At 58.5% G+C, this 22,134-nt stretch overlaps 3 protein-coding genes across 6 annotated transcripts in view; all 3 read left to right on the top strand.

The window, feature by feature from the left end:
• Window positions 1–2,663, top strand: part of MAPKBP1 (mitogen-activated protein kinase binding protein 1) — a 52,598-nt gene extending 49,935 nt beyond the window's left edge. For both annotated transcript variants that reach the window (XM_059913539.1, XM_059913538.1), the window contains exon 31: window positions 242–2,663. In XM_059913539.1, coding sequence (XP_059769522.1) covers window positions 242–469 — 228 coding nt within the window. In that variant the 3' untranslated portion in view covers window positions 470–2,663. The remainder of the gene's footprint in view (window positions 1–241) is intronic.
• A 232-nt stretch (window positions 2,664–2,895) lies between these two features.
• On the top strand, window positions 2,896–9,655 carry JMJD7 (jumonji domain containing 7). Of its 3 annotated transcripts, XM_059913536.1 has the most exons (9): window positions 2,917–2,989; window positions 6,652–6,721; window positions 7,312–7,465; window positions 7,541–7,794; window positions 8,134–8,190; window positions 8,695–8,790; window positions 9,017–9,093; window positions 9,317–9,476; window positions 9,567–9,655. In XM_059913536.1, exons 2-9 carry the CDS (start codon window positions 6,706–6,708, stop codon window positions 9,653–9,655), a joined length of 903 nt encoding a protein of 300 aa, XP_059769519.1. In that variant the 5' UTR covers window positions 2,917–2,989; window positions 6,652–6,705. The 3 variants fall into 3 exon arrangements, with proteins under 3 accessions (XP_059769518.1, XP_059769520.1, XP_059769519.1); XM_059913535.1 differs by lacking the exon at window positions 6,652–6,721 and having other exon boundaries at window positions 2,896–2,989; XM_059913537.1 differs by lacking the exon at window positions 7,312–7,465 and having other exon boundaries at window positions 2,896–2,989.
• Window positions 9,656–9,783: 128 nt separating this feature from the next.
• Window positions 9,784–20,778, top strand: PLA2G4B (phospholipase A2 group IVB). Its single transcript, XM_059913532.1, has 21 exons — window positions 9,784–9,854; window positions 11,182–11,230; window positions 12,440–12,512; window positions 12,809–12,945; window positions 13,035–13,166; window positions 13,504–13,544; window positions 13,727–13,769; window positions 14,039–14,093; window positions 14,414–14,544; window positions 14,788–14,871; window positions 15,174–15,211; window positions 16,035–16,170; window positions 16,750–16,886; window positions 17,141–17,363; window positions 17,528–17,645; window positions 17,963–18,100; window positions 18,281–18,385; window positions 18,529–18,708; window positions 19,060–19,226; window positions 19,808–19,994; window positions 20,115–20,778. Exons 2-21 carry the CDS (start codon window positions 11,222–11,224, stop codon window positions 20,324–20,326), a joined length of 2,346 nt encoding a protein of 781 aa, XP_059769515.1. The 5' UTR covers window positions 9,784–9,854; window positions 11,182–11,221; the 3' UTR covers window positions 20,327–20,778.
• Window positions 20,779–22,134: the final 1,356 nt, after the last annotated feature.

The raw sequence follows: 22,134 nt of genomic DNA, 5'->3' as shown, positions 1-22,134 counted from the left end.
GGAGTTGCTAACAAGATGTAGATGGTGCCAGATCTGACAATCACCCCCAGGGTCTGCCTCTGTCCCCTAGCCTCTGGTCATACTTGCTGGTCTTGGAGTGTGGAACTCCCAGCCACACCTAGCAGGGCACGCAGTCCCTTCTTTGGGGCAGGCTGGACGCCGGCAGGGCCCCTCCCTTTTCTACATCCATTGACAGTCCCCTCCACTGTTCCTCCGCCTCACTTCTGGGGTCCTGTTGCAGGTGGCCAGCTGCAAGACACCCTCAGCAGAACAAAGTCGCATCACCCAGCTCCTCAGAAACACCTTCTCCTCCGTGCGGCAGGAGCTAGAGGCCCTGGCCGGGGCTGTGTTGTCCAGCCCAGGCGGGAGCCCTGGGGCCGCGGGCGCCGAGCAGACACAGGCCCTGCTGGAGCAATACTCAGAGCTGCTGCTTCGAGCCGTGGAGCGGCGCATGGAACGCAGACTCTGAGTTCCAGAAGCCTGTCCCAAGTGAATGCTCCCCCGATTCCAAACTGCAGCCCCTCCTCCACTCACCAAAACCTGTGGGGTTGCTTGGAGTGGATAGCAGGGATCAGTGCTCAGAGGGGAAGCAGCTTTCCCAGCTGTTCCTCATGGGGTCCCTGTATTTATTAATTTATTTCCCTGACTGTTGCCTCACTTTCTTGGAACTCCTGCCTCCACAGCCCCTCCAGTGGCTCACGCAGGAGTAGGTCTTGGGCCTTTGTCATCTTGGTGCTGTGAGGAGTAGGAGGGCAGCCTGCCCCATCTGGGGGAAATCGGGAAAGGCTGGCCCTCTCTTCTTAGAAGCCATTTGAAATTACTGCAGGGATCAGCTCCCTGGGGTGGAGCACACACAGGGTATTCAGTGGGGTAGAGGTGAGAGGTGATCTGGTATCCATGCCCTTTAGCCAAGAACGGAGGCTCACCTCTACCTCCACTTCCCCCCCTCCCCTTACCAGCTGCACTCCCCTGGCTGCCAGAGCAGGGGTTGTTTTCCCCACTTGCTGGCAGTTCAGAAAGGCAGAGCCCTCTGGCCCTCTGGAGCACTCCCAGCCATCAGGAGGCTTGAGTTGATATCAAGGCCCGAGCCGCCACATTCCACTCCCGTGCCCCCTCCAAGAGGGCCCTAGCATTGTCTCTTCCTGTGCCCCCTCTCTCCTGGCCGGAACTGTGGAGCCAGCTGTGGGACATTGCTGCAGGACAGTAAAGCCCTCTGCTGGGCAAACATGAAGCCCTGGCCTCCTTCCCTCAGCCCCTTGGCCTTCCCTGTCCTCCAGCCCTGGTCCCCAGTAGGCTCCTGGAGCCGAGGCCACCTTCTCCCTGCATCCTGAGTGATGCTCAGTCAGAAGCCTGTGTTGGAACTTCCCTCATAGTTTACAGGGCGCTGGCCCACCTTCTAAGGACCTTGGCCACAGGTGAAATCTAAACACACACACACCCCCCCCCACACACACACAGCCACAAGCTGAGTGTTCATTGCTAGAGCACTTGCCTAGCTGATGTGTACCTGGTTTCCTCTCACGTCCCGCCCTAGCTTCACCAACTTGGCTCTTATCAAAGAACATGAAAAGGGAAGGAACACACTAAGCCTGAAATCTGGATTCCTAGTGTCCACACAGCCTAGCTGATGTGAGATGGCCCAGAGTATCTGGTTTGGGTAGAAGGAGCCTCCTCAAAGGCAGTGCTGGGGACCCAGGGGTACTGGGTACTGGAGGTTGAAGAGAAGGAGGCACATGGGACTGCAGCAGGGGCTAAGAGACACACTGGAAAGGTGGTAGGTGGGACAGGTAAGTGGCAGAGGTCAGGGGATAGATTAGAATTAGAAGGGCAGTTTTAGGGGTGAGGGGAAGGAGCTAGGGCACAGTGGGCAAGTAGAGTAGGACCAGGTAGTGAAGCACTTGTTGAAGAGTTGAGGTGAAGAACATGTGTCTCTAGGCCCTACTGCTTCCTCTGCCTCAGGTAAGTCAGGGCACCACAGCTCCAGGCCACAAAAGTCCATTTCCCTATGGGCTCTGCTGGCTCTATAGGCGGAGGCATAGCAAGAAATTAGATTCTGAGGGGTGCGCAGCTCTGTTTGCATCAGTGGCCTGAACAGGTGAAACCTATTTCACCCTCACTCTTTTCTACTACCACCACCTGCTTGGCCAACATGCAAAGAAATCCTGGCCCAAGAACTCTCACAGCTGAGAGTGGAGTCTGGGAGGGCTGCAGCTGCCCTTGTCAGAGTTAGAAATCCACTCCCACCGTACCCCTAATCCGCACACCAGCCGCAGTCCACCGCAAATGGGGTTCAGGCCTGGCCCTCTGGGCTGGGTTCTTGGCCATCCTTAGCCAGTCTGTCCTTCATGAGGAAGGAGCTAGCTACACTGCTGCCAAGGTTTGTGAGAAGGTGGCCGCCCTTCCCCTACCCCCAGCCCAGCGTGGGGGGAGGGGGTCTCGTGGCCGGCGCCCGTCCCCTTCTGCATGTCTGAGGCCACCGGCGACTGCCGACCCCGTTCAGATCTGCCCTGACCCAGTTTTGAAAGCCCCTTATTTATAACTTTTATACTTTGTCCAGGCCATGGCGCTTCCCTCCTCCCCAGGTCTCACAGGGCAGAGGCTGTTTTTAACATGTCCGTTTGTACTGATGTATGAACTCGTCAATAAACACAATCATTTGCTAACCCTGGGTTGCCAGCGAGTGGGGCAGGCGAGAGGAGGCGCGGCTTTTCGCTTGCCGCGTGGATACAAAATCTGTGGTCGCCTGGGGGGGTATGGGGTGGGCAGTTGGAAGCTGCTGACTTCAGCGGCAGTGTGTGGGAGGACGAGGCGTGGAGGGGGCTGGGAGCCCGGGCTTGAGGCCGCAGGGAAGGGCGGGGCCTCGGGCCCGAGGCGGGGTCTTAGGGAGGGAGGGGCGGCGGCGTCGGCGTCGGCGGGGTCATCGTCATGGCGGACGCGGCTTTGGACGCCGTACGAAGAGAGTTACGGGAGTTCCCGGCTGCGGCAAGGGGTGAGTGGGGTGGCTCCTCGACCGCAGCGCAATCACAAGATGCGGGAGGGGCCTTGGGCTTACCGAGAACCGGGTCCCGGATCCGGGTGCACCCTGGTTCTTCCTGGGCCACTGGCACCAGGGTGCACCCTGTTTCTTTTCCTCAGGGGGCGCGGAACCTCGTGCACGTGACTGGTGGCCGGCCCCTCTGTGCTCGCCCTTGTGTCGCAGCCCCGTTCCCCAGCCCCCTCGGTGGGCCCTCAGCTCCCCTCCTTCCGTGTTCCCGCACTTTCGTGGCTTCTTGGGGAGACTCTTCACATTATTCCCAAGACCCGGCCCAGTCTTTACTCTGGTGGCGTTCTGTGTTTCCCACCGTCAGCTGGCACCGAATACTCGGGGCATTCTGTTGTTAACCCTCCCACCCTTCCCTGTTGTGAAATCTTTAAGGTTTCTCCCTCTCTGAACCCCTGCTGGATCGCTTCCTTCAGGAAAAGACTCCTCCAAGCTGCGAGCATTGCAGAGCTTTGGGAGAACTGGAGGCAGCTGTACTGGAGATCCCTGGCTCTTCCCCTGCTTGGTTTTTTACTTTTCTCTCTCATTCTCTTCCTTTTCTCTTTCTATTTTTAAGCAATATCTTATCACTGAATAGTGACATGGGCACATGGTTTTAAAAACAGCAGACTTACAATGTAAAGTAAGCTTCCCTCCCATTCCAGGCTCCAGTATGCATCCTTCCAGAAATACCCTGTTAATATCTACACACAAACTATGACTGTATATCTCCCTTTTTATACAAATGGTAGCTTGTTAGGCACACTTTTCTGTACTCTGTATCTTTATTTTTTTTTTAATTATGTCTTTGTCTTTTGACAATTTTTAAAATTTATTTATTTATTTATTCATTTATTTATTTTTGGCTGTGTTTCTGTGCGAGGGCTTTCTCTAGTTGTGGCGAGCGGGGGCCACTCTTCATCGCGGTGCGCGGGCCTCTCACTATTGCGACCTCTCTTGTTGCAGAGCACAGGCTCCAGACGCGCAGGCTCAGTAGTTGTGGCTCACGGGCCTAGTTGCTCCGCGGCATGTGGGATCTTCCCAGACCAGGGCTCGAACCTGTGTCCCCTGCATTGGCAGGCGGATTCTCAACCACTGCACCACCAGGGAAGCCCTGTACTGTGTATCTTGAAAATCGTTCCATATCACTCTACTTCAGTCTTTTTCAGTCTTTTCCATCCCTCCTGTGTACTAATGCTGTAATTTACTTAATCAGCCCACTATTGGTAGGCATTTAGGCCATTTCCAATCTATTGTTTTCAGTACTGCAACCAATACTTTGAGTGTTCGTTTAACCAATACTTAGTAAGCTCTTCAGTGTGCCAGGCTCCATTCAGTATGTTTAGGATACATCAGCGAACAAAACAAATCTCTACCCTCGTAGAACTTACATTCTAAGTGAGGAGACAACCATAGGCACACTAAATGAGTAAATTATATAGTAGAAAAAAATGGGTGAGAAGATAAGTGCTTTGGGGTAAAAAAGTAAAGCAGAATGAGGAGGCTCGGGATGTGGCGTGGAGGGCAGGTTTAAAGTTGAAATGAGAAGGTCAGGGTAGGCCTCTTTGATAAGGCGACATTTGAGCATCTGGCTTGAAGAAGGAGGGGAGCGGGGGAGCTGGGCAGACCTCTGAGAAACAAGAGCATTCCAGGAGAGGGCACGTGGGTCAGATGCCCTATGGTGGGAGTGTGCCAGGTGTGTTCAGGGATCAGTGAGGAGGCTGGTATGCCTGGAGCAGAGTCTTTGTGCACATGTGTGTTTTTGTTGGTTAAATTCCTAGCAGAAGAATTGTTGGACCAGAGGAATTGTTTGGATCCTTTTTGAAATTCTCACTTGGAAGCCCCAGGAGGGAATAGTGGCCATTCTCTAAAGGAAATCTATTAAAACGGTGAAAAAGTAAAACTGAAATAAAGGAAATCTCTTAAACGGTGAAAAAGTAAAACTGAAATAATTACAGAAAGTACAAAGGGTTAAAAAAAAAAAAAAGCAGTGGCCACTTATTTTAAGACTCCTAGTAAGAATAACAGGGAGATTTATTGAGCCCCACCAGGTGACTGCTTAGATGGGCTGGCATGACTGGGAAGGCCCTTTGCCAGATTCCTCGCCCTTGCTCCCTTATCTATCTGGCACGTTCCATCTTGCCTCTCGAGCCAGTGAAGGAAGCATACTTCCTTTTCAGTTTTCCGGTGTCCACCAGGGTCTTCCCGCTCAGTTTCAATTTTTGATCTAAAGACATTTCACTTTCCAGCTGATTGCAAGGCCCAGATGACCGGTGTGGAGACGCGGTCATGAGAGAGAGCGTGACCTCGGAGGTGAAAATGAGTGCAGTTTCTGTTGGGATAGGATGTAGTAACCACCCACTGGGGACCAAGACATTCAGGCTAGACCGCAAGGATGAAAATAACACAGCAAAGCCTATGCCCTGTATAAAAGCCAGGAGGAAGGCATTCCAGTGTGAGTGAGCAGCAGGAACAACGTTTGGCACCACCTGAGTAGAGTGTGTGCTGATGGGCAGGCACCAGACAGGAGGAAACCGGACTGGAAAAGTAGGTTGGGCCTCATCACGGAGTGTCTTGAATGTGTGTGCCAAGGCTGACTGTATTTTGTAAGGAGCAGTGGTAAGCCGTCAAAGGACTTTTTACTAGAGGTGTGACAAGATGAGATTGTATTTTAGGAAGATGACTGGGGCCAGGGTGGGGGATGCTTTGAGAAGGAGGGGAATTAAGCCAAGGAAACCAGTTAGTTCACTGCAGCAATCATCCAGCCAGGAGATTTTGGAGACTTATATTCAACCATTAAGCAAATATTTACTGAGCACCTACTGTGTGCTAGGTCCTGGGGGGTACATCAGTGAATAAGACAAGCATCCCTGCCCTCATGGAGCATACATTCTAGCAAGAGAGATCGATAAACAAGTGGAATAAGTAAAACATATAGTGTGTTAGTGAGAAATGATAGAATAAGAAGGGAAGGGGTATAAAGATTGTTGGGGGCAGATTACAATTTTAAAAAGGGTGGCCAGAGAGGGAAGCCTCATCAAAGTGACATTTGAGGACCCAAATGAGCTAACTTTGAATGTGGTTACCAGCAGAGGAAAGGGATATGTGTGGCTTGAGAGACATAGGCGGTAGAATCAACAGGACTTAGAGGTAATCAGTAGGATACCAGGAATGAGGGAGAAGAAAGAGTCAAAAAGAAGAGATTTGGGGGGCTTCCCTGGTGGCGCAGTGGTTAAGAATCCGCCTGCCAATGCAGGGGACACGGGTTCGAGCCCTGGTCCGGGAAGATCCCACATGCCTCAGAGCAGCTAAGCCCGTGCACCACAGCTACTGAGCCTGCACTCTAGAGCCCGCAAGCCACAACTACTGAGCCCGCAAGCCACAACTACGGAGCCCCTGTGCCACAACTACTGAAGCCCGCGCAGCTAGAGCCCGTGTCCTGCAACAAGAGAAGCCACCGCAATGAGAAGCCTGCGCACCACAGCAAAGAGTAGCTCCCACTCGCTGCAACTAGAGAAAGCCCGCGTGCAGCAACGAAGACCCAACGCAGCCAAAAAATAAATGAATAAATAAATAAAAAAGAAGAGATTTTTGTTAAGGGTGACACAGGGCCCCTATTGACCTCTGCACAGGTGGCGCACCACACAATCTGCCCAAATGCACATGGCAGCCCTGGGTGTCTGAGGATGGTGATGCTGTTCGGTAAGACCAAAAGACAGTTCAGCCCTTACTTTTCTCCTGATGGTTTTGTGTGGCAGCCTGTCTCTCCAGTTAGGTTGTAAGCTTCTTGAGATGATGCTCGGATCATCCCTTAATACCTCCACGATGGCCCAGCCAAGTCCTCAGCACATTTTAGGTGCTCTCCAGAACCTTGGCCACGCATACAAGCGTTGGCCTTGGGGCCTCAGCTCTACTCATGCTGGAGCTCCCGACATTGCCTCCATGGCTGCCTTTCCTAATGGACGCCAGGAGGTTGGCCACTCCGGAGTAGGAAAGCCAGGGGTTCATTGTGCAGGGCTGGACGTGGCCCCCTGGAGGGTTTGGATTGTGTGCTGAGCAGCAGCCCGTGGCCCTGTGGACTTTAGGGCCCATCCTGGTGTGTTCATGGGTGTTTCACACTTTCTCCTTTAAATTTCCCTCCTCATTCTTCTGTTCCTGGTTGTCCAGGGTCCCTTGGTCACCTATAGCCATTGCCTGGTGACACAGTGAACTGCCCAGAGAGGGCATCTCTTATGCAGGCAGCAACTGGGTACTGTTGGCCTCAACCCCCTTCCCCCGCCTCTTTCTCTCAGAGCTCAGCGTGCCTCTTGCTGTGCCCTACCTGGACAAGCCCCCCGGTCCACTCCACTTCTACCGCGACTGGGTCTGCCCCAACAGGCCCTGCATCATCCGAAATGCCCTGCAGCACTGGCCGGCCCTCCAGAAGTGGTCCCTCCCCTACCTCAGGTGGGGGCTGCCCTGGGCGGAGTGTGGGCGGTGCTTTGGGGCATCTGGGCTTGGACTGAACATCCATTCCTCTAGAGCCACAGCGGGCTCCGCGGAGGTGAGTGTGGCGGTGACCCCAGATGGTTACGCGGATGCCGTGCGAGGGGACCGCTTTGTGATGCCTGCCGAGCGCCGCCTGCCCCTGAGCTGTGTGCTGGACGTGCTGGAGGGCCGAGCCCAGCACCCCGGGGTCCTCTACGTGCAGAAGCAGTGCTCCAACCTGCTCACCGAGCTGCCCCAGCTGTTGCCTGATCTGGAGCCCCACGTGCCCTGGGCCTCTGAGGCGCTGGGTGAGTGGAGGTGGGGCCCCGGCAGGGAAGAAGTGGGAAGGTGGGAGCCAGCCCCGCTTGCCACTTCTCTCCCCTTGCTGGTGACGGCCCACACTCTTGGCTCCACGGGGTCAGCTCCCTCGGCCTTGACTTCATTTCGACGAACTACTGAAGATGGCTGCCCTTCCTTCTGCTCCAGGGGACAGAGGCCCCTCGCCATGCTCACCCACCTCTGCCCCTTCTCCCTGCCGTTTCCCTGGGGCCCCTCTGCTCCCCGCCCAGGTTCTGGCCCAGCATCACTGTGGTGGTAGTTCCCAGCCTGGCCTCTCCTAACTCGCCCTCTTTTCCTCTGACCCACAGGAAAGATGCCTGATGCTGTGAACTTCTGGCTGGGGGAGGCAGCTGCAGTGACATCGTGTAGGTGTCGGGAATACAAAGGTGGGGAGGAGGTTGTGGGGAGGGAAGGCGAGGCGGAGAGTAGAAGGCTGGCCTGAAGGGAAGTCGGACTGATTGATCTCTAAGATTTCTCCTGGGATTCTGGGGCTCAGACATAACAGAGGGCCTTCCCCAACAGCTCAGGTGGGCGAAGGTGCCCGCGGCATTGGACGCGGGGGACGCTGTTTCTTGTAGGTCCCTAGAAAGCAGTGAAGGCCAGCTAAGTCAGGGGGTAGACTCAGAAGAACCCTGTTTGTGCAAATTCCCCTCTTGGCGAGTGTCAAGTCCCTGACAGGCAGAGATCTGAGATGCCCGAATGCCTGCCAGACTCCTCTCCTTGGCATCCCCCTGAGCCTCCTCTGACTTTGCGTGCTCTTCTGTCACACCGTAAGCTGTCTTGGGGTGCAGGGCCCCAAGTGCGAGTGTCTGCCCCCTCCTGTGCCCTGCCCCTCCTAACCCTGCCCACCGGGCCCTCTGTGTCGGCAGTGCATAAGGACCACTATGAGAACCTCTACTGTGTGGTCTCGGGAGAGAAACACTTCCTGCTGCATCCACCCAGCGACCGGCCCTTCATCCCCTATGGTAGGGGATGCAGCCTGGAGGGGCCGGGGAGCAGGTGGCCCAAAGTAGAGGGAGGGCAGTGGGTAGCCCTGGGCGGGCTGGGCCCCAGGCCTGAAGTGTGGACACAGCATCTCCACTGCACTAGGACTCCTGGCCCTCTTGCCCCTGCACCCAGGGAACAAGTGGGAGTGGTGGGCAAGCTCCAGGCCCTTTGAGGGTGCCCACAACTTTCTCCCTTTGGCTTCAGAGCTGTACACACCGGCAACCTACCAGCTAACCGAAGAGGGCTCATTCAAGATGGTGGATGAAGAGGCCATGGAGAAGGTGTCTGCCTTGTTCCTGGGCCCTGGGAGGGGGGAGGCAAGGAACCTGGGCTCTGAGGAACAGGCACAAAAGAGATGGGGAGGTGGTGCTTTGCTCTGAAGAATCCCCACGTCTGGGCCTCCCAATGCCGAGCAGGGCAGGGCCCATGGTGTTTACCTCCAGGGACAGAGCTGGAGGGCCTGAGGGCTTTGGGCCTACTCCCTGGAATCTGTTGTGTTCCCAGGTGCCTTGGATCCCACTGGACCCCTTGGCTCCAGATCTGGCCCAGTACCCCAGTTACAGTCAGGCCCAGGCCCTTCACTGCACAGTGCAGACTGGCGAGATGCTCTACCTGCCCGCCCTGTGGTTCCACCACGTCCAGCAGTCCCACGGCTGCATGGCCGGTGAGGGGCTGCCCAGCTCACCGGGGGGTGGGTGGGGAAGCTTAGGTTAGAAGGGGGACCCTCGTGCTCCGGTCTCCATTCTCTCCACAGTGAATTTCTGGTACGACATGGAATATGACCTCAAGTACAGTTACTTCCAGCTGCTCGACTCCCTCACTAAGGCCTCAGGCCTCAACTGACCGAGCCCTGGTGAACATCACCAAGGACAACTCATGGAAAAGGCCGTGCCCCTCCTGAGCCAGTCACCTCGAGAGGCAACCTGGAGTCAGAGGTGCTGGCTGCTGGCCCAGCTGGGCTTAGGGTCAGCTTCAGAGGATCGGGAGGACCAGGAGGTGCCAGGCAGGTCTGGGTGTGGGCCCCCAGGAAGCTGGCGCACAGGTGAGGCAACAGCCTGTTCTGGAAGAGGAGTGGGGTTCAGGTGCGGCACCGCCTCTCACCGGCGCCGTGACCTTGGGCGAGTGACTGCCTCACAGCATCAGTGTGCTGTCTGTAAAACAGAGATAACGATGGTTCCTATCTCATGGCGTGTTGGGGACGGTATCTGTAAGGATGGCAACGGCCTGGCACGGAGGAAGCGTTCAATAAAAGGCGGCTATGATTCACGTGTGCTAAGGCTCCCTCGCGGTTGCCTTCCGTGGTCTGGTGAGGGCTGGAAGGTTCAGGTGAACATTTCAGGGTGACCCTGATTGGGGGTGAAGGCTGGGTCCAGGCCGGGGCCTGAGGAGCTCTCTGCGGCCGAGACCTCTCTGTCCCCGGCCGCCGTCACAGCCTCTTTGGGGCAAGCAGGCCAACCTCAGCCTTGCTGTCACTCTGTGGCACAGAACTCGTTGACTCAGGGCCTGTAAAGCTCTCGTTAGCTTCGCTCTGGCCTTGTTTGCTCTCCTCCTCCAGCTCCATGGCAGCTGGTGCGGTCTTGTTCCCTAAAGGTCGCCCTTGTTTCCCTCACAGCAGGCACAGATAGGAGGGGACAGAAACCCCTGTCCCTCCTGAGGCTGTCGCCCTGAGGAAGGAGCGGGTCTCTACACTCGCTGTCCCCATCCCGCCCCCTTGCCCCAACCTGGCCCTGGGGACGGAAGAGCCCCCTTCCCCGGCCGCCACCCAGCACCCAGCTCCAAGGTGGAGGCAGCCCAGCACGCGGCTTTGAAGGGCTGTTTCACAGAACAAGCCACAGCCCTGCCGGCTCACGCTGGGGCCCGGGGCGCTCCCCTCAGGTTGGCCAAGCGCTTCAGTGAAGACGGGGCGGTTCTGTCACGTTGGCACCAGGAGGCTGTGGAAGGCCCTGGGGTGGGGGAATGCGGCTCGTGGGTTTGCTGCCGCTCTGGGGCCCGCTCCCTGCCTTCCAGACCTCAGCAGCCCCTTCAGCCGCGCCCCCAGCCAGACCCCTGCGGCCTCTTGCTCAGCTGCTGACGGCGAGCTCTCCTGGGGGTCCCTCCTTGAGGTCCAGGCAGGGAGAGCAGGGCTGTGGGGCCCAGAGGGCGGTGGCTGGAGAGGATGGGTCTCTGGGGGTGCTGAGCCCCCATCGCGAGGGTGTCAGTGGCTCTGTGTGGGCTTAAGGTGTCTCATCTCCTGGACGGGTGGCTGGTCCGGGAGTGGGCGTGGGCCTTGGGTGGAGCGGAGGCAGTGGGCAGGAACCAGGGAGGAGCTCGGGGCCTGCTGGGACATCCCTGGCGCTGGGTGAGAAAGCTGACAGTCCTTAGTCCTGCAGGTGCTGCCGTCATTCCTTCCTCCCGAGGACACTCTGCCTCATGGCTCTGGTAAGACCTGCTAGGGCACTGGTCCCTGCGCGGCCTGGTTAATGCTGTTTCTCGAGGGGGCTATGGGCTTCTCCAGGTGTTTGCCGGCCTTGGACAGGGCCAGGGAGCAGAGGCCAGGGAAGAGGCAGGGTCTTGGGAAGGAGGATCATTCTGTGTTTTTCCTGCCCTAGAAATGGGCTCCAGGCGGAGCTCCCTGGCACCGTGGATTTGGGCCCTGAGAACTCAGGCTCCCAGCTGCCGTCCTGGGGCCCCAGAGGAAATGGCCGCTCTGGTGTTCTTTCTGACTCAGTTGCTTGGGTCATGGGGGCCCCAGGGCTGACGGTGCTGGATGAGCTCTTCCAGCTCTGCCCCTGGACTCCGTTCCATCAGGGCCCTTCTGAAGCAGGGCTGATGGCCAAAAGGAAGACTCGATTAGCACAGGGTCTACATCCCCATACCCAGGGTCGTGGGTTTGGATGGGGCCACCTGGGGACCATCTTTAGCCTGACCTTGTAGGACCTGGAAGACTGGACAACCTATGGGTGGTCTGAGCTGATAATTGCTGTCCCTAGCCTAGTGGAGAGCCCATTTCCAGAATTGTCTTTTGGCCAGGGATGCAGAGTATGGGAAGCAGCTCAACCAGGGGGACCAAGGACAACCGGGGCCCTGACATACCTCTTCCCTTCCCTCTGTAGCCTTATATCCACACCCCGCTTTGCTGCCCTGGGGGCCCCCCGCCACCCAAGACCAGCCTCAAGGCTGCTTAGTAAAGGGGAGCCAGGGTTGTGGGGTGGAAAGAGTAAGGATACTGTACCAGGAACTGGAAGCAGGTAAGTGTGGGAGTTGAGAGCAGAAGTCAAGCTAGCCTGCTCCAGTCCTGGCCCTGGGTCTCGGGCAAGCAACTACTTAGCCTTTCTGTGCCTCTGTTTCCTTGTGGGGTTGGTTATAATAAGTAGTCCTCGTGCATAGGGTGGTTGTATGATTAAATCGAGTTAATCTACATGACCCTTGGACCAGAGCTGGTGCAAAGTGTTGTGTAAGTGTAGGCAGGCCTCATCAGGAGATACCGTAGCCGCCTGTTGGCTCAGGACTCTGGTGGGTGGAGGACAGGCCTGTGGCTGGGCAGGGCTGGTCCTTCTGGTTCAGGATTAGGCCTCAAGGTGTCACCCCAGCCTCCCCTTTGGGCCCATCAGCCTGTAGTAAGCCTGTTTCTCTCTCTCTCCTATGCAGGCAAAGGTGCCTGGGACCTGCTTGCTCACCATTCATGTCCTGCAGGCCCATGGTCTGCCCTCCAAGGACCTAGGTGAGTGCTGGGCCCAGAGAGGGCAGTGGTTCTGCAGCTGGCTTCAGAGTGGGGCAGGACAGTGGGAAGAGATGCGAGTAGGGCTGGGCGTGCAGCGGGTCCCAGAGAGGGTGCTGATAGGAGGTAGTGGATGGAACATCGAGGTCAGGCCTGCACCTCCTGCCTCCCGACCCAGCCCCATTTCCTGGGTCTCTAGGTCTCCTGGGGCTGCCTGTGACGGAAGGACGTGGGCTCTGGGCGGCTGGGCTGGGAAGGGCTCTTGGCCAGCACCGGGCACTCCTTCTTCCTTCCCACAGTGACTCCCTCTGACTGCTACGTGACTCTGTGGCTGCCCTCGGCCTCCAGCCAGCAGCTCCAGACGTGCATGGTCAAGAACAGCAGAAACCCCATCTGGAATCAGAGCTTTCACTTCCGAATCCACAGCCAGCTCAAGGTGGGCAGGCATCAGCCTGGCCCTGCTCCCTGACCCACCCCTGTCCCACCCCTTCTTCCTGCAGCCCCCTCACTCTGTTCCCCTTTCAGAACATCGTGCAACTCAGAGTCTTTGACCAGGACCTTCTGACCAAGGATGACCCTCTGTTGTCAGTGCTGTTTGACGTGGGGACTTTGCGGGCTGGGGAGTCCCGGCGTGAGAGCTTCTCGCTGAACCCTCAGGCAAGGCTGTGTGCAGGCAGCGGAGGGCTTCAGCCCTGGGGACGGGATGCTTTGGAGGGTAGCCAGGTACATGGCTTTCTTCCCCAGTGAGTGGTCCAGGCTTCCCTGGCATCCCAGAGGCCTCTGTCAGCGAGGAGCTCCTGTCCACCAAAGAGCAGTCCTGTCCCCGACCCTCTGTCTTGTCCCCTAGGCCAAGGGCAGCTTTCTTGGAGCAGTCCAGGGAAGGTGGCCAGTGGCTCTCCTCACCACTGGGACCGCAGCAGCCCAGGTGTCTGGGTTGGGACCTACACACACACGTACTCCTCACCGTTTCTAACTTGCTTCTTTCTCTCTCCAGGGCAAGGAGCAGCTGGAAGTTGAATTTCGGCTGCAGAATCTGTAAGTCGGGCCATGGGGCAGTTCCCGGGTGGGAGTGATTCCTTCCGGGAAGGACAGAGCCCAGCGCACCCAGAGCTGACACCCTTCCCTGGGAGGCATCAGGGGTGGAGGAGGAAAGCCCAGACCTCCTTGGGGGATGGGAACCTGGGTTCTCGCTAAGGGTCACTGGGGGCTCTTTCCAGGACCGACTGTGCTGAGCGCCTCGTCAGTAATGGCATCCTGGTGGTGAGTCTAGAGCCCCTCCCTCGTGCCCTCTGCGCACCCTTCTCCCCGGGCCTGAAGCTTGGGCCCACCACGGGGGTCGGTTACCGTTGTTGCTGGGGGGTGGCGGAGCCGGCTGGGATTTTAGTTCCAGAGGCTACAACCCCAAGCAAATGTTTGGTGACTCAGGGCCAAGGTAAAAAGGTGCTGAGGAGCAGGAACCAGGGTGTTGGGAGGGTGGCGTCTCCAGCAGGGGAGGGGCTCGAGTCTGAGGGGCTCTCTTAATGACCCAGGCCCGGGAGCTCTCCTGCTTGCACGTTCGACTGGAGAAGGCCGGGGGCCAGCAGGGTGAGTCCCCAAACCACTGGGAGAGCTGCCGTCTCTCAGCCCTTGTCTTCCCCTTTCTAAGGGGACCCTGGAGGGAACCTTGCACTAGCTGCCCCCAGCTCTCAGCCAGGAGCAGGGGTGAGGGGACGAATCCATGCTGGGGCTTTTCCCTTTAGTCCTCAGAGGGGCTGTGGTGCGACCCCATCTCCCAGCCCAGGTCTGAGCCAGACCTCCATCTCAGTGGGGGGGAGTGCCCCGCCCCCAGGCCCCTTAGGCGAGACAGGGGCCTCTGTGGGCTGAGATCCCATTCCCAGCCTCTCTGCTCTGGTTCCTGTTTCCAGGGTCAGAGGGCGGAGTTCAGCTTGTGGTTCCCGGGTCCTGTGAGGGTCCACAGGAGGCCTCCGTGGGCGCCGGCTCCTTCCGCTTCCATTGGCCGGCCTGCTGGGAGCAGGAGCTGAGTATTCACTTGCAGGTAGTGGGACGTCCCGGGCGCTGAGGCCTGCAGAGCCCTACCCCCTCCTTCCCTCGGCACCTCCTGCCAGCCTGTTCCTCTGCTCACCCCGAGGTTTCCCAGGAGGCATCCTGGGAAGTGTGGGGTTGACCTCAGCCTCCTGTCCCCCTTCCAGCTACTTCTCTGTCACTCCCGGGGCAATTGATGAGGCTTTGCTGGAATGGAAGGGTGGAGATTCTTAGGTCCTCTTCATCCTTCCTGCAGGATGCGCCCCAAGAGCAGCTGAAGGTGCCTCTGAGGGCACTGCCCTCTGACCAAGTGGTGAGACTTGTCTTCCCTACATCCCAGGTACTGGTCACCCAGAGGAAGAAAGCCAGATGCACGGGCGGGGCTGGGCCCAGGCCCCAGGCCTTGAAGGGCGGGCCTGCTTCTGTAGCGGCTTCTGTCCTTGGGCCAGGCCCTGGACAAATGCCAGGCCAGGCTCTGGGAGAGGAGTTCTCTGAGTATCCCTGTCTTCAGGCCTCAGACCTGGCCCCTGTGGAGATGGCTGGCGCCCAAGGGAGCATGGGGCTGTCATGGGACGTGGCTTGGGCTGGGTTGAAGGCAACGGGGTGTCCCATCTTTGTGACTGGAGGCTTCATGGTTTTCAGGAGCCCCTGATGAAGGTGGAGCTGAAAAAAGAAGAAGGGTGAGAGGCCGGCTGGGCACTGGGAAAGGTCACGGGGGACAGCAGCGGGCACTCAGCCTGGAGGAACGAGCAGGCACGGGGCGGCCCCTAGCAGGCCCGACCACCGTGAATCCTCTCTGAGATGCTCAGGGGTTTGCTCCCACGGTGGGGCCTGAGGTGCGGGGGCCTTGGCAGATGAAGGCTCTTCCTGTTAACGTTCTACATGCATTCCTGGTTCAGTCAGAGGGGTGTGTGTCTAGCCCAGTGCCTGGCACTTGGGAGGCACTTGATAAATGTTTGGCTGGAAAAGCAGATGGCAGGTGGGACAGTGGTTAGAGGCACAGAGGGGGCAAGGAAACCAAGAGGAGTGCAGTCGCGCCCCTTCGGGGCCTCAGTTAACCCTCAGGAGATGGGAGGAGCCGCCTACACTGGCCCTGCACATGCCTGGGGGGGCGCTAGCTCCCCACCATGAAGAGGTGGGAGCACCATTCCTGTCCCCTTTAGAGTCATTTTTGGGTGGGTGAGGGAGAGAGGCTGAGAGGAGGAAGTGGATCAATGGCATTGGGTCCTCCCCGGAGCCTCTTCAGTCACCGCTTTCCTGGTCCTGTGAATCCGCTGTGCTGCTTCCCCAAGGGTGTCCCCGCCAGGGTCTGGGTTCACCTTCTCCCCCTCATATCCACACGACACACGTCAGTGAGGACGCAGGAGCAGGGGCGAGGGTTGGAGAGAGGAGAGGAGAGGAGAGAAGGGTGGCGGCTGGCTTTCCGGGGCAGGCAGGCCAGCCCAGCTTCTCTTTCTCTGACGAGGCCGGGAGCTGCCTCATGGTGCCTTCCTTCCCACCCAGACCGAGGGAGCTGGCGGTGCGGCTGGACTGCGGGCCCTGTGCTGAGGAGCGGGCCTTCCTGAGCAGGAGGAAGCAGGTGGTGGCCAAGGCCCTGAAGCAGGCCCTGCAGCTGGATGGAGACCTGCAGGAGGATGAGGTCTGGGGACTGGGCTGGATTAGGTGGGCGTCCTCGGGTTCAGTGCTGGATGCTGGGACTGGTTGTGCCCTAACCAGACCAGAACTGGTGCCGAGCCAGCCTTGGACCCTGCTCTGCTTCCCTCTCCCTTGCTGTTGTCAGGAGCTTGATCACATCAAATGCAGAGCAGTGCATGAGGCCTGGGGCATCAGATCAGCCTGGGGCATCTCCTAGGGATTTGACCTCTCCTAGAAAGAGGGAGAGAGGTAGCCATGTGGGAGACTTTTGAGGTGACCCTGGGGCTTCAAGAAAGCAGTCACCAGACTCCTTAGGGGCTAGAGGTGAGGAGATGAGGCCTGGAACTTGTCCATTTCTCTTGGAGTTCTTAAAACCAGACAAGCCTGACGCTTGCAAGGCTACTTCCGAGTAGACCTTCCTCAGCAGACCTGACTAGAACTGGTCCCAAGAGCCCTGATCAGATCTTGACCAGCCTTAGCTGTGGGTGAGCTGAGTGGGCACTTGGCTTGCTACCTCTTCTTCCTGTGGCTTGGCCTTCCCCTTCCCTAAGGCCTCTCCAAGCCTGGCTATTCTCTCTTCCAGATCCCAGTGGTAGCTGTTATGGCCACTGGTGGTGGGATCCGGGCCATGACTTCCCTGTATGGGCAGCTGGCTGGCCTAAAGGAGCTGGGCCTCTTGGATTGCATCTCCTGCATCACAGGGGCCTCGGGCTCCACCTGGTGAGCTTGAGTGTAGGAGCCTGGGGGTGGCTAGTTGGGTTGTGATAGGAGGGTGTGGTGGTAAGGCTCTCTCAGACTCCACCGGCCTCTCTGACCAAACTGGAAGGGGTGGGAGAATGCACGTGCCAGAAAGAAAGGTGCTCAAGGGGACCCTGGAAGGTGTCTTTTGGGCCGTTGTCCTAGCATAGAGAATGAGCCCAAGGCGCGTGATGGGGGTCCTTGAGTGACAATCCCCTGGCTTTGGCTTTTCCCAGGGCTTTGGCCAACCTCTACGAGGACCCAGAGTGGTCTCAGAAGGACCTGGCAGGGCCCATCGAGTCACTGAAGACGCAGGTGACCAAGAGCAAGCTGGGCGTGCTGGCCCCCAGCCAGCTGTGGCGGTACCAGCAGGAGCTGGCTGAGCGTGCGCGCCTGGGCCACCCGCCCTGCTTCACCAACCTGTGGGCCCTCATCAACGAGGCGCTGTTGCATGACGAGGTGTGGGGAGGGGCGCGGCCTGGGGGGCGGAGTGGGGCTGTTGCCGGGGGATGGGGGCAGCCAAAGCCAGGGCAAGGTCCAGAGGTGGGGAGCGGCCCTGGGCCGCAGGGTCTGGGAAAGGCCCCAGGAAGCCCTGGCTTTAGGCTCACACTACCTTCCCTCAGCCTCACGACCACAAACTCTCAGACCAGCGGGAGGCCCTGAGCCGTGGCCAGAACCCTCTGCCCATCTACTGTGCTCTCAACACCAAAGAACGGAACCTGACTACCTTTGAATTTGGGGGTGAGTAGCTCCAGAACCGTGACCTGTGCTCTCACAGTTGTCGGGGTGAGAGGTAGCCAGGCCTGTCTGTGAAGGTGGGTGTTAACTCCCCCCTCTTCTGGGCCAGGTCCCTTGCTTTCCAGAGCCTGTCATCCTATCTGAGTCACTCAGGCTTTGGGATGGGGGCAAGGGCCGTGGGTCCCACGCTCAGGGTGCCAGCAGCAAGGCTGGGCCTCCTGATCACGAGGCTGCCTGACGCGGGGCCCATGGTGGGTGCCTTGGTGCCCGAGGGGCCTCAGGCTCTGGGCCCCATGGTGAGGCTGTGTGGCTCTTCACAGAGTGGTGTGAGTTCTCCCCCTATGAGGTCGGCTTTCCCAAGTACGGCGCCTTCATCCCCTCTGAGCTCTTTGGCTCCGAGTTCTTCATGGGGCGCCTGACAAAGCGGCTTCCTGAGTCCCGCATCTGCTTCCTGGAAGGTGAGCGGGTCTGGGAGGCGGGAGAAGCTAGAGTTGTGGGGAGAAGGGGCCTGGGCGAGGTGGCGGGCTCGACTGTCCCAGCTCAGTCACTGGGACGTTTCCTGGTCCCGGACGGGCTGTGGGGAATGGTCTGGGTTTGGTGAGGTGGGGGACTCTCTCCCACTCGGATCTCCTCCTCAGGCATCTGGAGCAACCTGTACGCAGCCAGCCTCCAGGACAGCTTGTATTCGTCCTCCGAGCCCAGCCAGTTCTGGGACCGCTGGGCACAGGCTCAGGCCAGCCTGGGTAGGTGCCTGGGCTCTTCCCCGCAGGATGGGAGAGGCAGCCAGTGGGCCTGTATTTGGGGAGTGTGGGGTGGCTCTCTCCTCCTTTGTGAGTCCACAGAGGCTGGAATAAAGGGTCCCCGTTTACCCCATTCTTGACTGCAGACAAGGAGCAGGTCCCCCTTCTGAATATAGGAGAGCCTCCCACAGCGGCCAGCAGGATAGCTGAGTTCTTCACTGACCTTCTGACATGGCGTCCACTTGCCCAGGCCACCCACAATTTCCTCCGTGGCCTCTGTTTCCACAAGGACTATTTCCAGCATCCTCACTTCTCTGCCTGGAAAGGTATTGCTTTTCTCCCCTGCTCCTAGCTCCCCAAACTCTTCCCATGGCCACCTGAGCCTTGGGTCCCTGGTCCAGACATCTGCACTGTCCAATCCCTTGGCCCCAATTCGTTTCAGTTCAGTTCTCTGGGTGGCTTGGAGCGGGAGCCCCTTTTCCTCTCCTTACGTTGGGGTCAGGGCCCATCTGTGGAGCCTCGGGAGTTGAGGTGCTGCTTTGGCAGGAGAGGGCAGGAGCCGGATGGTAGAGCCTCCTTCTAAAGCAGCAAGGAGCTGGCATTAGGCTGAAGGGGCTGGTGCCTTTAGCACCAGTGACAGCTGCTCTCCACCCGATCCCCACCCCCTAACTTTCCAGCCACCAAACTGGATGGCCTCCCCAACCAGCTGACACCTGCAGAGCCCTTCCTTTGCCTGTTGGATGTTGGCTACCTTGTCAACACCAGCTGCCCACCCCTCCTGCGGCCCACACGGGACGTGGACCTTATCCTGTCGCTGGATTACAACCTCCATGGAGCCTTTCAGGTGGGCAGTGGGCAGGCTTGGGAGACGGGGGCAACGCCAGGCCTGGCCTCAGCTGACCCGACATCCTGACTCTGGAGAGATCTGCTTTGGAGTCTGGTTTCTGGGACAGCTTCCCTTTGGGGCTGTGACAGCGACGCTGTGAATGAAAGGCTGTGGATTCTATGAGCTCTCCCCCAGGGGAGCTTACTCTGCTCAGGAAGCTGGCGTGGTGGGAAGCTGGCAGTGTTTTAAAATGTATTTTATTTTGAACGTACCTGCACCCTGTTTGGTCCTGAACCCCTGGGACTCCTTGCTCTGAGTTTCCGTGTTGGTCCCGTGAAGGGTTTTGTCTCCCAGTTGCAGAACCTGGGCGTTGTTGTTAGCGGCCCGGCTCTATTGACACCAAAGGGGCTGCCATAGAAGGGCTGCCAGGTTTAGAACATTTACCCCAGCCTGGCCTGCTGGGTCCACTAGCGTCTGGCTTGGCATCTGGGCACTCAGTCCCACGTCTTAGCAGACCTCCACGTTCAGGCAGCCCAGCGTGGAGGACACTGGGAGCCCATGGACCCATCCCGCTGATGCCTCTTCTGCCCACCCTGCAGCAGCTGCAGCTCCTGGATCGGTTCTGCCAGAAGCAGGGCATCCCGTTCCCGTCCATCTCACCCAGCCCCGAGGAGCAGCGCCAGCCCCGAGAGTGCCACCTCTTCTCAGACCCTTCCCGCCCTGACGCCCCTGCCGTGCTGCACTTCCCGCTGGTAAACGCCTCCTTCCGGGAGCACTCAGCCCCAGGTGAGCCACCATCCTCTGGAGCCCTCCTCTATCCTCTAGGCCTCCACCCACGTGACCCCAAACCCGCCCTCCATCCCCAGCGAGGTCTCCTCCCATGGCCGGCCTGCACTCTCTCCACAGGGGTCCGGCGGACGGCCGAGGCGCAGGAGGCCGGGGAGGTGAACCTGTCTTCATCCGACTCCCCCTACCACTACTTGAAGGTGACCTACAGCCAGGAGGACATGGACAAGCTGCTCCGCCTGACGCACTACAACATCTGCAACAACCAGGAGCAGCTGCTGGAGGCCCTGCGTGAGGCCGTGCGGCGGCGCAAGCAGCGCCGGGCCGAGTGATGGGCAGGAGGATGCCATGCCACGCCCCAGCCCCACGGCCCCTGACTCTTTCAGGCTCCCTTCTTGGCCGCCTTGCTGCTCCGGTTGAGTTGGGGTGGAGACCGTCATCACCAAGTTCAGAGCCTCTGGCGGTTTGGACGGCCCAGTTGTGGTCGCCAGCCCTCTGAGGGGCTCACGAAGGCGCCCAGCACCACCCAGACGTGGCACTGAAGCCACCAGCACCCCTGCCACGGACACCCTGGGGTAGGTTGAGGGTTTTAAACAGGGGCTGGGACCTCGTCTCCATGATGTGGCTGGAGAAGATTCAGAGGTTCTGTGGCAGCGGGGTAAGTGGGGCAGTCTGGGCCAGATTTGTGTGCGCACACAAAGCCCCGTGACCTGGGTGTCCTTTCCCTTCCTTGCTACCTTGAGTAGCTGTACAGAGTGAAATAAATAGAGCATTTTATGTATTACAGAGGCCCATACAAACGTGAGGCATTATGGAGATTACTGTCATTGCTTCCAAGAAGGGACAGGTCATCCCACCTCTTGGTTACCCATGGCAAGGACTGGTTTAGGAAACAAAACCTCTCCTCAGGCACCTTATAGAGCTGGCAAGTCAGCTTGGGCTTCCCCTGAAGAGCAGGCTGTGAGCTCATGGCAGTGTCTACTCCACTCCGGCCCACTTGCTCCAAGCAGAGAGGTGGCCAGTTTAGCCTGGGGGGCGGGTCTTGCTGCTGCAGCCCTGGTCCTGCCCAGGTGACTCGCAGGCAGTGACAGCCAGCACCCCTGTCTTCCTCACCCAGGGACTCAGGCAAAGGGCTGCTTCCTGTCGCATGATTAATAGGGGGTGGGCCAGACCCAGGATCAGATGAGCCAAAGACAGACCAGTGCTAACGGCGTGACTTCAGCAAGCTGTGACCTTGGTGGGGCCTGTCTCCTAACCATCTATTCCAGAAGTTGGTCCCAGGGGCCTGATAGCTGGGTCTCCTTGTCCCCTTGAGGGTGTCCTCGCTTGTAGCCCTGAGGTTTGGTGCCACCTGCAGGTTCACTTCAGGGCCCAGACCTGTTGGGAGAACAGGGAGGTGGAGTGAATTTAGGGCCTAGCTTCCCCAGAGTCTTTTCCAAGCACTGGTGCCCCCGGCCTCTGCACCTCCTCCTAACATTGATGTGGGATGTGGCTACTGGGAGGCAGCTGCGGGAGGGACCGTGATGTGGGGGGGGGATGGGAGATGACTGGTTCCCATGATCCAACTCACTACCTCTGTCTGCCCTGGGCATGTGGCTGGAGGCACAGAGCAGAAGAAATGGCTGCTCTGATGACCTTAGAAGCCACTGTGTCCTGGATAAGGCCTGTTGACTCAGCAGCACCTCATCTGAATCATAAATTGGAAGCTGTAGGCCCTGCAGGAGTGGATAATTATACCAGACACCACAACTGGCTGCCACCCCCTGCTGTGATGTGAGTGATTGCTCAGGCACAGGCTGTGTGTGGAGTCTGTGTACTGTGTCATTGTGTGTAGGTCTGTTCTGTGTGTGAACCTGTGTGTGGGTCTTGGGGTCTGTGGGTGTGTGTCTGGGTGACATCCTGACTTCCGGCCTCTCCGGGATAGTGAGGCTCCTCCCCTTCCCCCCTGGAGCAGGGACCTGGCTTGCCACTCCACATCTGACACCGAGCGCTGGGGAGAAGCAAGCCAGGGTGCGGCCCACCCCTCGGGGGAGCAGAGAGCCATTCCCTCACCCTCTGCAACCTGGCCCGGGGCCCAGGGCGCAGGGGAGCAGCAAGACCTGCCCTTGGCTGTAGCTGCCAGACGGTGCAGCGGCTAAGG

This window comes from Balaenoptera ricei, chromosome 2 (assembly GCF_028023285.1).
Source record: "Balaenoptera ricei isolate mBalRic1 chromosome 2, mBalRic1.hap2, whole genome shotgun sequence".
NCBI classification, from domain to species: Eukaryota; Metazoa; Chordata; class Mammalia; order Artiodactyla; family Balaenopteridae; genus Balaenoptera; species Balaenoptera ricei.
Note: the sequence above shows the minus strand (reverse complement) of the source record. Positions and strands in the feature narration are given on the sequence as shown.